The sequence below is a fragment of the Podarcis vaucheri genome (assembly GCF_965113315.1).
Source record: "Podarcis vaucheri genome assembly, chromosome: 14".
NCBI lineage: Eukaryota > Metazoa > Chordata > Lepidosauria > Squamata > Lacertidae > Podarcis > Podarcis vaucheri.
In genome coordinates this window covers 25,005,541-25,019,663 of record NC_138752.1, presented here as the reverse complement: position 1 = coordinate 25,019,663, position 14,123 = coordinate 25,005,541, and the positions used below count along the sequence as shown (strand labels likewise).

The window sequence follows — 14,123 nt, the reverse complement described above, 5'->3', positions numbered from 1 at the left end:
ATGAAGTCCTGATCCCAGGGAGGCAATCTCATTTAATTAAAAGGCTCTTTCATTATAGTTCGCCTCCCGCCGCCCACCCCCCTCAACCGCCCGCCAACCCGTCCGTCCCCCCGATGCACGCTTAAAAAAAAGAAAACTAACAGAAACAACAAAAACCCTTCGTTTTGCACGAACGGCATTGTTTTACAGTAAGGGAAGGTGGGGTAGCAGCCGTGGGGATGTTCCGGAAACCGTAAAACTTCCAACATTGATGTGAAAAATGCAGAATATCCCCACAGAGAATGTTTTCCTCCACTTCTCGAAGAGGAGAGGTTATTTGGAGATTGAATATTGCATTAGCCAAAAAAACATATTGTCTCTGTTCATTTCCTTTCTTCTTTTTAAGAACTGCTTTGTTGTGCGGTTCTTGTTCCATTTAAGAAATAGATAAGCGAATGCGTTTGGACCAACCTGCCTTCAATCTCCTTATTCATGTTTTCATTCTACCAGTTGCTTTCCTGGCCTCCTCCAGATATAGCCTTTTTAATGTAGTTAATAGTTGAGGGACTTCTCTTTTTTTTAATTATTATTAATATGCTGGCAGCCTCTGCTTATCAGGGAGATAAGGGCCGGCTCTTCTCTTGAGCCTTCTTGCCCTCCTCCTTTATTTTATTTTTAAGAAAGGAGAGAAGGGACTGGAATATTTAAGAGAAATTAACAATAGAACGTAAGGCAAATCACCTCTGTTCATCTCATTTCTAAGCATTGAAACATCCTCTGGAAGGTTATTGGAAATGCTTAATGCTCAGCGGTATTATCTGTGGAGCTTTGCCCTTCTGTGAATGTGCAATGATAGTAGTTTCTCTTCCCCTGCATTAAATAAAGGGATATCCAGTTCTAAGTTGGCTGATCCATGGAAGCTTATGGCCGTGTTCACACCACACATTTAAAGCACTATGATGCTGCTTTGGTTTCCCCTCAAAGAATTCTGGGGGCTGTAGTTTCTTAAGGGTGCTGAGTGGTTGTTAAGAGGCAACTATTCCACTCACCGAGCTGCAATTCCCAGAGAGGGAACTCTGGGAATTATAGCTCTGTAAGGGGAATAGGCCATAAAGAAGGCTGATTGCCGAAGAATTGATGCTTTTGAATTATGGTGCTGGAGGAGACTCTTGAGAGTCCCATGGACAGCAAGAAGATCAAACCTCTCCATTCTTAAGGAAATCAGCCCTGAGTGCTCACTGGAAGGACAGATCGTGAAGCTGAGACTCCAATACTTTGGCCACCTCATGAGAAGAGAAGAGTCCCTGGAAAAGACCCTGATGTTGGGAAAGATGGAGGGCACAAGGAGAAGGGGACGACAGAGGAAGAGATGGTTGGACAGTGTTCTTGAAGCTACCAGCACGAGTTTGACCAAACTGCGGGAGGTAGTGGAAGACAGGAGTGCCTGGCGTGCTCTGGTCCATGGGGTCACGAAGAGTCGGACATGACTAAATGACTAAACAACAACAAGGGGAATAGGGGTCTCCTAACAACAGTTAGCACCCTTAACTACAGCTCCCAGAATTCCTTAGGAGGAGCCATGACTGTTTAAAGTGGAATCATAGTGCTTTAAATATATGATGTGAATAGAATGTGGCATCTCTCTGTCTCTCTCTTTCTCTGGCTGAGGTGGGAATGGACAGAGCAGAGATGTGTGAAAACATACGATTGGAAGCAAAGCAGTATGTCCCCCAAAAAACTGTTGCAGGCACTAGCAATATTGAGAGCAGAATAGCCTTGTCCCATATTCAGCCACTCAACTGCTTCGATCTGAGGAGCTGGCAATGTTACAGATGGAACACAATACTCATTCCGCACTTGCAAGAAATCAATCCATTTACAGTGGTGCCCCGCAAGACGAATGCCTCGCAAGACGGAAAACTCGCTAGACGAAAGAGTTTTCCGTTTTGGAGGTGCTTTGCAAAACGAATCTCCTATGGGCTTGCTTTGCAAGACGAAAATGTCTTGCAAGTTCCTGCGGGGAGTTTTTGCTCCCCCCTTTTTCTAAGCCGCTAAGCCGCTTATCAGCTGATCCGATAAGCTGATAAGCCGCTAAAAGCTGCTAAAAGCTGCTAAAAGCCGCTAATAGCGCTAATAGCGCTAATCCTCTAATCCGTCAATGGGCTTGCTTCGCAAGACGAAAAAACCGCTAGACGAAGAGAATCACGGAACGGATTCTTTTCGTCTTGTGAGGCACCACTGTATAAACTTGGAAACCAATCACAGGTTTCCTTACAGTCAAGTGGTACTTAAATTTTGTTAAATAAACAGTGCTGAAAGCGTGGTTGTGCATTATGTACTAATTATTCCTCACTATATTTATATATCTTGACTGTAAAAGCAAAACAAACCTCAACATGTTTCGTGGTTTGAAACAACGTGTTAGAAAATGAAATTTTCAGCAAAAAAAAAAAAGCCCAGTTAAAACAAGAATTCAAAATCTCGAAAAATAATAAAAACCAGCAATAAGCTGAAAGCCAGATCAAAACACATTGTCAGCATTCTATATTTCTGGGTAGGCTTGCTTAAACAAAAAAGTTAATAGCAGGTGCTGAAAAGAGAACAGCGAAGGAGCTTGCCCGATTCCAATCGGCAGGGAGTTCCGAAGTGTGGGTGGTGCCAAATTAAAAGTTTTATTTCTCAGAAATGTGGAACGAGTAACAATGCCAGTTCCATGTCTAACAGCACCGATACTATCATAATCACAAATCACCACGAATGTACGATAAAAAGGACATCTGGAGAGGTCCCTTAATTAACTTAATCCTCTTCTCATTGTAGAGTGCCAAGATACACCGTTTGGGAATTACTGGTTTAACCTGATAGCCGGGATAACGTTTTCTAGATCAACTGAATTCTTTTCGTTCTTTCCTTGTTCAGGTACAAGTGACCCTTATGTGAAGTTTCAGCTGAATGGGAAAACGCTTTACAAAAGCAAAGTCATCTATAAGAACCTGAACCCTGTTTGGAATGAAACTGTCATAATTCCAATACAAGCCCTTGACCAAAGACTCTGCGTGAAGGTAAGCTGTTGATTGGAGCTGCTGCTGAATTTTGCCTAAAATGGCCTGGGGAGGGCTGGCTTTTGACCACATTAAGCTAGAACCTTAGGTATGACAACCCTATCTGGATGCTGATAACTTTTCTTTGACGATCTATGCTCTGGCAACCCTCCTCTCTGGATTGCTGCAATGCATTGTATATGAGGTTGTCTTTGAATGTCCCCGTTATCATCAGAGAAATGTTGGAGGGTATGGGAAGGTGGTCTAGGAGCTTCACTTGGGCCCCATATTTAAAGCAGTGTGTGATGAATATGGGTTGCTCGTGCGTAAGTTACCACCACTCCTGGCTAAGTTGGCTTGTTAAACCTTTCCTGTCTGGACAGCCCTTCACTTCGTGGCTGCCTCAGTCGCTAGCAGAATCCGTCAGTGGGCGTTTCTTAAACCTTTTCCAGCATAAAAGCTGTTTGACGCCAAGTCTCCTCCTACTCACCCTGCGCAGAAGTCTTCTGCGCAGGCAGGGTGTGGGTAGTGGAGGACCCGTGCTCTCCCCGCTGATGTCCAGCGAAGAGTCCTGGAGCCCTTTCGCCGATTCCCCCATCTGCCCCCCTTTATCCCTGGTGTTGCGCTGATTTCCTTCCCCAGCTGATGAGCTGCCTCTCTCCCTGCTGGGCCCTTCTCCAGCATCACTTGGGAGCCTTGCCTCCACCTCTGGCTCCGATGTCAGTTCCCTGACACAGTGTTATACCACTATGAACAGGCATGGCACCTCCCCCCAAAAATCCTGGGATCTGTGGTTTGTGAAGGTGCTGATGAGTTATATTTGGCGATCCCCGAATCCACTTACAGAGCTACAATTCTCAAAGTGGCTTGACATCTCAGTCCCCATCTCAGAGAAGAGTCTGGTTATAGCTATGCTAGATTTTAGTGTGCATTTGAGATTCTCGTTTTAAATGGTCTTATTTATCATTTGTTCATCGCTCCGCAGACACATGTTACTGGTGGCTCGTAGATAGAATAAATACACACATGAAACCTCTCACACCTGAGGAATTATCTTTGAGATGTGCTGTCTACAAGCAGATGGCATCTTGAAAATGCAGAACAGATGATGTTCTCGACTGACGTTGATTCGATTTGAGAATGGCCTCAGAACTTTGCAATTCCCCTCTGTGTTTCTTCTCTGGGTTAACATATTTGTAGACAGAGTGAGTTTTTACCCAGAGTGGCCATAGATAATCTATTCTAGCCCTTCACCCATAGGTAGAGTTTACTACATAGCAACCCCCAGTCCATTTCCTGCATATCTAGATAGGTTCTAATTCTCAGCGTAGTTCTTTTCCCGATGGAAAGAAAGCAAGGCCAGACCAGCACTTTCTCAGGAGTGCCACTCTTAATAGGAAGGAGCTAGATTTTTATAGTATTTCAAAAGCCTGCCTAACTACCAGTGGTGATAGGAGGAACCCCCCCCCCCCCCCCGCCAAATCTGTACATAATAAGCAAGGGTTGTATTCTTCTGTCAGCAATTCACATGCAGACAAGGCTTTGGGTTCATTCCATGAGTTGAATAGGGTCTAAAATGCAGTAGTCTGATTGGTCCACAGGAGCCACCCAATCCAACTCCAGGTAGAAATGAATCCGCAACCTGATTGGCCTACAGGAGAATCCCAGAATTAGCCAATCATGTGGGACCCATTGTGTAAATAATGTATATAAAGCAGACATTTCAGGGGAACTTCCATTCCTCACTACTATGAGCTGAATAAAGGGCATGAAATCCACACTCTACTCTGAATATATTTCAATAGCATTTCAACATTGGGTTAGGAAAGACATGTTTCTGAAACTCTGGAGAGCCCTTGCCAGTCTGTGAAGATAGTGCTGAGCTACCGTATTTTTCGCCCCATAAGACGCACTGGCCCATAGGACGCATCTAGTTTTTTTGGGGGGAAATAAAGGGAAAAAAAATTTATTTCCCCCCCAGGTGCGCTGCGCTAATCCTGAAGCTTGGGGCGTGCGGAGCTCAGCGCGCCCCAAGCTTCTGGGTGCAGGCAAGCTCTCCGCTAGCCCTGGGAGAGCTGGGTCTCCCACAGCTAGCGGATAGCTTCCTGAAGCCTGGAGAGTGAGAGGGGTCGGTGCGTACCGACCCCCCTCGCTCTCCAGGCTTCAGCGAAAGCCTGCATTCGCCCCATAAGACGCACACACATTTCCCCTTCATTTTTGGAGGGGAAAAAGTGTGTCTTATAGGGTGAAAAATACGGTAAATGGATCAGAATCATAGAATCGCAGAGTTGGAAGGGACCCCAATGCTCATCTAGTCTAACCCCTGCAATGCAGGAATCTCAGCTAAAGGAACTTGACTTTGGTACAAAGGAGCTTATAGTCCTAACTTTCTGTTGAAAACTGTCTCTTATCCATAGAACAAGCCTTCGTAATAGCTGTTGTGAGCACTGCCTATAGATAAAAACACCTATTTCTGGGCATAATCTCAATGAATAGTTTTAACTATCGGTATGTTAGGAACCATCTGTCTGAGGGTGGCAAAGGCAAGCTTTATCCCTTAAAAAAACACACACAACACCAGCAACTTTAAAAGTTAACAGCTTGTCAGGTTTTCTTATTTCTTTTGAGTATTTCTTCAAAGAAAAAATGTGTTCATAGTTTTTGTTTGAAACTTCCAAACTTCATTTTAAAAAATAATAATTACAAATTGGTTTTAGGGAAAATTGAGTTGTTTTGTTGACAAAAGTGAACAAAATATATTGAGGGTGGTTTTTTTTTTGGAGCGGGGAGAAGTGCTATGAATACACCTGAAAACTTCTCAGTGGCTTTATTTACATGTAACATGAAACCATGGTTTGCTCAGCAAACATCGAGCCATCTCTCAGATGAGCAAACACAAGCTAATTTGCTTCTCCAAAGCTGGGTTTGTTTTCCAGTTATCTTGCCTATAGCCTGTTGAATATCTGAGCTGTTAAGTTGTGGGTGAACATATCAGACGACACAGCGATTCTTCAAACACCTCTTGCTTATTCACAGGCCAGAACAGAACTGAACTGAAGGGTTCAGCCAGCCTGCTTATATAGAGCTCCACTAGAATGCAACAGTAACCATTTTCTGTAACTATCCAATCACTGAACATCACTTTCAATCCCTTATTTGCATATGTGGACCTGAGTGAAAACTATCTACAGTATCCCTCTGCTGGCCCAGGGTGAGAACTTCCGTACATAACATGAACTGGGATAGCCAAACAAAGCATGACTGAGCAGAACAGTTGGGCTCAAACCAATGCCAAAGTAGAGTTTAAAGCAAGCCATGGTTTGTAAACCAACAACCCTGGCTTTGCATTATTTCAAGACAACAAGCCAGGTTAGTCTGCTTGTCTTGGTTCAGGCATTCAAACAAGCCACATGCTAGCTACACAAACCACAGCTTAGTGTTTTGAACCAGGCCAATAAACAATAATAAAAAATGCGATCAAAAATTGCTTTTCACATGAATTGCTGAGCCTGAAGTAGAACTAAATGAGAACAAATAGCTCTTTTATCTGAAATGCAGTAATTGTTTCCAGGTGTCCAGATACATATTTCCTTTTCCTCTTCTCCTGTTTCCATATGCATCAGGTGTATGATCGAGATTTAACCTCTTCAGACTTTATGGGTTCAGCGGTTGTCATGCTGAGTGAACTGGAACTGAACAGGTATGCTTAGAGCTTATTAAACATTAATTTGATTTACTTAGGGATGCTGGTTATCCATTCTGTGAGACTCGAAATGCTAAAACTTACAGAATTCTAATTTAGCTTGCTGAATCTTCTCTCTCTTTTTCTTTTAAAATTAAACCATGAGGAATGCATAAACTCTTCAAATTTACAGCTTGCATTTGAATTTCAAGGCGATATTATTTAGAAATTTGATATTATGTTTCCTCTAAGAGTCTTAAATGAAGAATTGGGAAATTCGGAAAACTAATAATAACCCCCCAAACAAAAAAACAAAAAAACAAAAATAAATTAGGACATTGATAAGTGCTTAGTTACCTAAATTCATATACAGTGGAACTTTCGTTCTCAAACGTCTTGGTACGCAAACGTTTCAGCTCCCGAATGCCCAAAACCTGGAAATAAGTGTTCTGGTTTCTGAACATTTTTCGGAAACCAAACATCCGATGCAGTTGTTGGCTATTGTTTCCAGGGCGCCTGCGCAAATTGGAAGCCTTGGTTTTTGAACGTTTCAGAAGTCAAACGGTTCAGAAGTTTGAGAATCAAGGTACCACTGTATATTTAATATACTTATTTCAATACCTTGTATAGGTCTGTACAATTTTTTATTACTTGTGCCAATACCCTTTCTCAAGTTTATGAAAGAAATATTGCAAGCAAATTCAAATTAGAATTTTGTTAATAATGTTTGTCTCTAAATTCATATAAGCTCTATGGTACACAAAGTGTGGGTGCAACTCTAGGTCACTGTGATTCCACCCCCGTCGTTCAGCCTGGGCACTGAGGTCCAGCTTTGAGGGCCTTCTGGCGGTTCCCTCCCTGCGAGAAGTGAGGCTGCAGGGAACCAAACAGAGGACCTTCTCGGTAGTGGCACCCGCCCTGTGGAATGCCCTCCCATCAGATGTCAAGGAAATAAACAACTATCTGACTTTTAGAAGACATCTGAAGGCAGCCATGTTTAGGGAAGTTTCTAATGTCTGATGTTTTATCACTTTATTATTATTATTATCATTAATTTTGTTGGGAGCCGCCCAGAGTGAGTGGAGAGACTCAGCCAAATGGGTGGGGTATAAATAAATTATTATTATTATTATTATTATTATTATTATTAATCATCTTGGCCTCAAAACTTTGTCCATTCTTCTTTCCATTCCCTTTGGTCTCTCATGCAGACACCTGCCTTTTTCTTCATAATGACTGTTCTAGAACAGGGCTGGCAAAACTGTTGTCCTCCAAATGTTGTTGGACTCCAATTCCCATCAGCCTCAGGCAGCATAGCCAATGGTCCAGATTGATGGGAGATGTAGTCCAGCAAGACCTGGAAGGCCAAAACTGCCCCACCTCTGCTCATTTAAATAATATGTAAATCATGCACATTAATAGTAACAGGCTATGGAGAACAGAAATAGCATCTTAGTGGCACCATGTAATAGTTGGTGGCTGTCTGCTGTGATCTTAAAGGCAGTCTTTGGCTAAATAAACTCTTCTTTTCTGCTTTCAGGACTAGTGAGTTGACCCTAAAACTGGAAGATCCAAACAGCTTAGAGGATGACATGGGTGTGATATTGTTGGACGTGAGGCTTGCCGTGAAACAAGGAGATGTTAAAAGAAATGTAAGTGGTTCAAGAGATGGTTCTATTATCCTTCCCCAGGAAAAATAACTGGCACCAGGACAGGTGGGAAGATGGGCAAGGGTCCCTGGCAGGGCATGGAGGCAGGTCGGAGAGGTGCACTGCATTCAGTGGGGCCTCACTCTGTGCAGTGCCAGAGCGCAGTGCCAGAGCACATGATTTGCATGCAAATGATGGTTCCAGACACAATCCCTGACTGCTTATTTGGAAACGGCAACTTAACCACCTGCTTTTCCCTTTACTCCTTGCCATAGCATCCCCCACCCCCCTAGAGCTCAACAAAGCCACCCTCCCTCTCTTGTTGTTGTTGTTTAGTCGTTTAGTCGTGTCTGACTCTTTGTGACCCCATGGACCAGAGCACGCCAGGCACTCCTGTCTTCCACTGCCTCCCGCAGTTTGGTCAAACTCATGCTGGTAGCTTCGAGAACACTGTCCAACCATCTCGTCCTCTGTCGTCCCCTTCTCCTTGTGCCTGCCATTTTCCCTAACATCAGGGTCTTTTCCAGGGAGTCTTCTCTTCTCATGAGGTGGCCAAAGTATTGGAGCCTCAGCTTCAGGATCTGTCCTTCCAGTGAGCACTCAGGGCTGATTTTCATAAGAATGGATAGGTTTGATCTTCCTGCAGTCCATGGGACTCTCAAGAGTCTCCTCCAGCACCATAATTCAAAAGCATCAATTCTTCGGCGATCAGCCTTCTTTATGGTCCAGCTCTCACTTCCTCCCTCTCTTAGACTGTGCCAAAACTCCACAGCTCACCTGGACTTCTTGCCTGAGCTGCCTACCCAACCTCCCATACTGCAATGGCTCAGCGGTACTGAGAGTTCAGTTTTCACTGCCACCTGTCTGTGGCCAAGCAGACTGCAGCATGATGGCATCATTAGATTTTCATTATATGTAATAATATAACATAGTAGCTTAAAAAATTGTATTGTTTTTAGTATGTCTTTCTAGGCCTCCTTTGAGACATTTGGTTGAAAAGGAGGTTACAAACATTTAAAATGTTCTATCTATGCTGGGCCTTTCTGAAAGCATTTGTAGAACTTAAGAATCTGCAGGAGATACAGTGGTACCACTGGTTACAAACTTAATTCGTTCTGAAGGTCCGTTCTTAAGCTGAAACCGTTCTTATACTGAGGCGCGCTTTCGCTAATGGGGTCTGCCGCTGCGCACGCGCCTCTGACACACAATTTCCGTTTGCATCCTGTGGCAAAGTTTGCAAGCAGAAGCAGCTACTTCCGGGTTAGCGGAGCTTGTAACCTGAAGCGTTCGTAACCAGAGGTACCACTGTATGAGCTCTTCTCAAAGGCTAGGCTTAGTTGCTAACTATCTCCACCTTTTTGTCCCTTTCTGCTTCCCTCCTCCTCTGCCCCATGGATGCTCTGTTTGGGGACGTGACAAACAGAGATGGACGAACCGAAGAAAGCGTTCTACCCCCAAGGTAAGTGTAATGGTTATGGGGTTGCTCGTGCGTAAGTTGCTGCCTCTCCTGGCTATGTTGCCTTGTTAAACCTTTCTGTCTGGACAGCCCTTCAATTCGTGGCTGCCTCAGTCGCTAGCAGAATCCGTCAGTGGGCGTTTCTTAAACCTTTTCCAGCATAAAAGCTGTTTGACGCCAAGTCTCCTCCTACTCTCCCTGCGTGGAAGTCTTCTGCGCAGGGTGGGCGTGGGTAGCGGAGGACCCGTGCTCTCCCCGCTGGTGTCCGGTGAAGAGTCCTGGAGCCCTCTCGTCGATTCCCCCATCAGCCCCTCTATATCCCTGGTGTTGCGCTGATTTCCTTCCCCAGCTGCTGGGCCCTTCTCCAGCATCATTTGAGAGCCTTCCCTCCGCCTCTAGCTCCGATGTCAGTTCCCTGACAGCAAGTTTCCTGCTAACTCCCCTCAATGTGCATCTGGAACTTGCAGTCTTGTTCTCTTGTCTTCTTCCCACAGTTACTGATTTGGGTAACACGAGTGCACTGGTGGAATAACTGGAGAGGTGGATGAGTGGAAAGCATGTGTTCCTCTTTTCTCCATTATTAACAAAATTTGGCCATTCATTTATTCCTCAGAATCCAGATTATATTCTTCCCAAAGTGTTTTCCCATCCTTTCCCATTTTTTATTAATTTATGATTTTCAGTTATATACATTTCAATAGTTTCCCAATCATTTTAACATTTCAAAACTCGACTTCCTTCCCCCTCTTCCTGAAATTCCTTAAATTTATTTTTTATATTTCCTGCAGATTCTAAATTAACTTACTCATTTATTCATGTACTTTAAATATTTACTCTTATAAAACTGCAGGTTATTGCAATAATCCTACCAATGTTCTTATCTGTTTACAGTTAGTTTGTAAATATTCAATAAACCATTTCCATTCTTTTATAAAAAGTTTGTTATCTTGATTTCTTATTTTTCCAGTAAGTTTCACCATTTCTGCATAAGTTTTTATATCCATTCTTCTTTCGTTGGGACTTCTTTTTTCCATTTTTGGGCAAATAGCATTCTTGTCGCTGTAGTCGCATACATGAATAACTTTCTATACAATTTGGGTAGTTCTGCCCCTATAATTCCCAAAAGAAAAGCTTCTTTTTTGTTTGGTTTTTTACAAATTTTATTTTAAACATCTTTTCCAATTCATTATATATCATTTCCCAGTAAGCTTTAACCCTGCTACAAGACCACCACATATGATAAACGTACCTTCTTTCTCTTTGCATTCCCAACACTTATTTGATTTTGATTTATACATTTTTGCCTATTTTCTCGGTGTTAGATACCATTGATAAAACATTTTCTTTTAAAGCATAGCATGCTGTGAATTTTATGTCTGTATTCCACAATCATTCCCATGTCTATTGCCCAATGTATCACTGAGGATTTCCCCCACTCTTTCTCAAAGGAGTTCAGGGTTGGCATCTCAACCCTATATTTGATCTCTGCAACAGCCCTGTAAGGTAGTGCTCTGCTTTCTTCATCCAGCATTCAATTTTGCTTTATTTCCTTGGCCTTGGAGATCCCTCAAAAAGAATCCAGACTTCTAAGTTCTGGTCTTCACAGTCCATCTAGTTAAAAAAAAACCTCCATCTCTCTCGGGGTTTTTTGGTGGTAACTTTTCATGTGTTATTTCTATATATATATATTTTTAAAAAATAACTGAGACAAAACTTTTGATAGATTGCTTAGTTTGCAAGGTTCTGGGAAAAGTCTCGAGATCTTTCTCCCCCTCCTGCCATCGCACACAAATGAAATTTAACAGCTTCCAAAGAGGGTGAACCAAGTGAGTGTAGCAGAGGCAAAATTAATATTTTGCAAAAAGAAACAAGAGAGAGAAAGCAGCAGAGGGGAACTCCAAACCTTTTGCCTTTTTCTGTTGCTGTCACTAGAGGGTGGAAGAATGTCAGTACTTCATACAGAAGGCAGAGTTTGGGATCTGGAGCGAGCTCTTAAGACAAAACAACAACTCCTGCGACCGTCTGAGAGGCAGTAAAGGATTTCCCAGAAAGACTACCTGGGCAACACTTGACAAAGCCATATTTCCTGGTTTATTGATTTTCTTGCCACACTAAAAAAAAAAAAAACTGGCTTTGTACATCAATAACTTTCTTTAGTTAGGAAATGCCAGCTTGTGGAAACATTACTGGCTCTTTCCCACCCCCATTTTTCTTCTTCTTTTTCATTTTTTTTTATGTGTGTGTGCACGCACATGGTGGAACATAAAGGCTACAAAAGGAAAATTGTGTGCTGGGGGAATTTGGGTATCTCAGGGAGGCACGGGAGGTTATGAAAGTATGGTCAGGAGGAGCCTGATGGGGCAGAAGAAATGAGGATGGACTGGATTAAGAGACCAGAAGGAAATAAAAAAACAAACCCAAGCACTCTAATGGATCCATATACCTGACACTGGTGTATTCCCCCCCACCCCCACCCCCCACATCACCTCCACCGCTGCAACACTTCTGACATCTGACAATGTATTAGAAGGAGGATGAACTCAAGATTATTTTCTTCATTTCTGAATGAGGCGACATGATAGAAGTATTTAAAATTACGTATGGTATGGAGACAGCGGAGATATATATTTTTTTCCTCCCTCACTTTATCGTAACACAAGAACTTGGTGATGACCAGTGAAGCTGAAAGTTGGAAGATTCAGGACTGGAAAGAGAAAGTACTTGTTTACACGGTGCATACTGAAACGATGGAACTGGCCAGCATCTTTGATGGCTTTAAAAAAAGGATTAGACCATGGGTAGGCAAACTAAGGCCCGGGGGCCGGACCCAATCGCCTTCTAAATCTGGCCCGCGGACAGTCCAGAAATCAGCATGTTTTTACATGAGTAGAATGTGTGCTTTTATTTAAAATGCATCTCTGGGTTATTTGTAGGACATAGGAATTCATTCTCTTTTTCTTTTCTCCCCAAAATATAGTCTAGCCCCCCACAAGGTCTGAGGGACAGTGGACTAGCCCCCTGCTGGAAAAGTTTGCTGACCCCTGGATTAGACAAAATCATGGGGGAATAAGATTAGCAGTGGCTGGTAGCCATGATGCCCACGTTCTGCTTCCACGATCAGAAGCAGTAATGCTTCTGAATACTAGTTGCTGGAAACCACAGCTAGGCAGGAGTGTTGTTTGACACAGGTCCTGCTTAAGGGTTCCCTGTAAGCATGTGGTTGGCCCCTGTGAGAACAGGTTGCTCAACTAGATGGGACCGCTGGCCTCATCCATTAGACTTTTGCATTCTTATTTTATTCCGTGAATCGTTTATTCTGTGAATTAAGTTATTATGTCCCTTTTAAGGACATGCTGTCTCATTTATAGACGATGCTTTCGTTTTTGAAGCTCTCTTGCACGATGCGGCTGAAAGGGGTGTCCTGTAGTGGTTAAAACATCAGGTCTGTAGCTTAGTGGTAGGACATTTGCGTGCAGAAGGTTGCAGCTTCAACACTCAACATCTCCAGGTAGGACAGGGAGTGTGTCCTTGCCTAGAGATCTGTTGCAAATCATGGTAGACAATGCTGAGCTACATGGACCAAGGATTTGACTTGCTATAAGGCAGCTTCCTATGTTCTCATTCTAAACAATATCACAGAAGTGTCATCTAGCCCATGCAATGCAGGATCACAGCTAAAGAACCCCTAGCAGATGGCCACCCAACCTCTGCTGAAACATCTCCAGTTCAGGAGAGTCCACCACCTTCCGAGGGAGTCAGTTTCACTGTTGTACAGCTCTTAGTGTCAGAAGGTTCTTCCTCCTGTTTAGTTGGAATCTCCTTTATTGTAATTTGAATCCCCTGGTTTGGGTGCTCCCCTCTGGAACAGGAGAAAGCAAGCTTGCTCCATCACCCATGTGACAGCCCTTTAGATATCTGAAGATAGCTATCATCTCACCTCTCCATATTTTTTTCTCCAAGCTAAACACACCCAACTCTGGGAACTGTTCCTAATCAGACTAGGTTTCCAACACATTATAATTTCGGTCGGTGTTCTCTGCACCCATTCCAGCTTGTCAACACTGTACCCTTAAACTGTGGTTCCCAGAACTAGACACAGTATTCCAGGTGGGGTCTGACCAAGGTAGACTAGAGCAATACTATGACATCCCTCGATCTGGGCATTATACTTCTGTTGATGCATCCTAGAATAGCATTAGTTTTTTTTCCTTCTGCTGCATCACACTATTGACACGTCAAGCTTGTGATTTACTAAGATCCTTTTCACATGTACTGCTATGAAGTCAGGTATCCCCACATCCCATAACTGTGTATCT

The 14,123-nt window shown here is 43.2% G+C and overlaps 1 protein-coding gene across 4 annotated transcripts in view; it reads left to right on the top strand.

Annotated features, from left to right (window-relative positions):
- Nucleotides 1-14,123, top strand: part of MCTP2 (multiple C2 and transmembrane domain containing 2) — a 115,324-nt gene that overhangs the window by 31,698 nt on the left and 69,503 nt on the right. For all 4 annotated transcript variants that reach the window (XM_082198410.1, XM_082198411.1, XM_082198412.1 and 1 more), the window contains exons 5-8: nt 2,899-3,041; nt 6,644-6,720; nt 8,243-8,354; nt 9,775-9,810. In XM_082198410.1, coding sequence (XP_082054536.1) covers nt 2,899-3,041; nt 6,644-6,720; nt 8,243-8,354; nt 9,775-9,810 — 368 coding nt within the window. The remainder of the gene's footprint in view (nt 1-2,898; nt 3,042-6,643; nt 6,721-8,242; nt 8,355-9,774; nt 9,811-14,123) is intronic.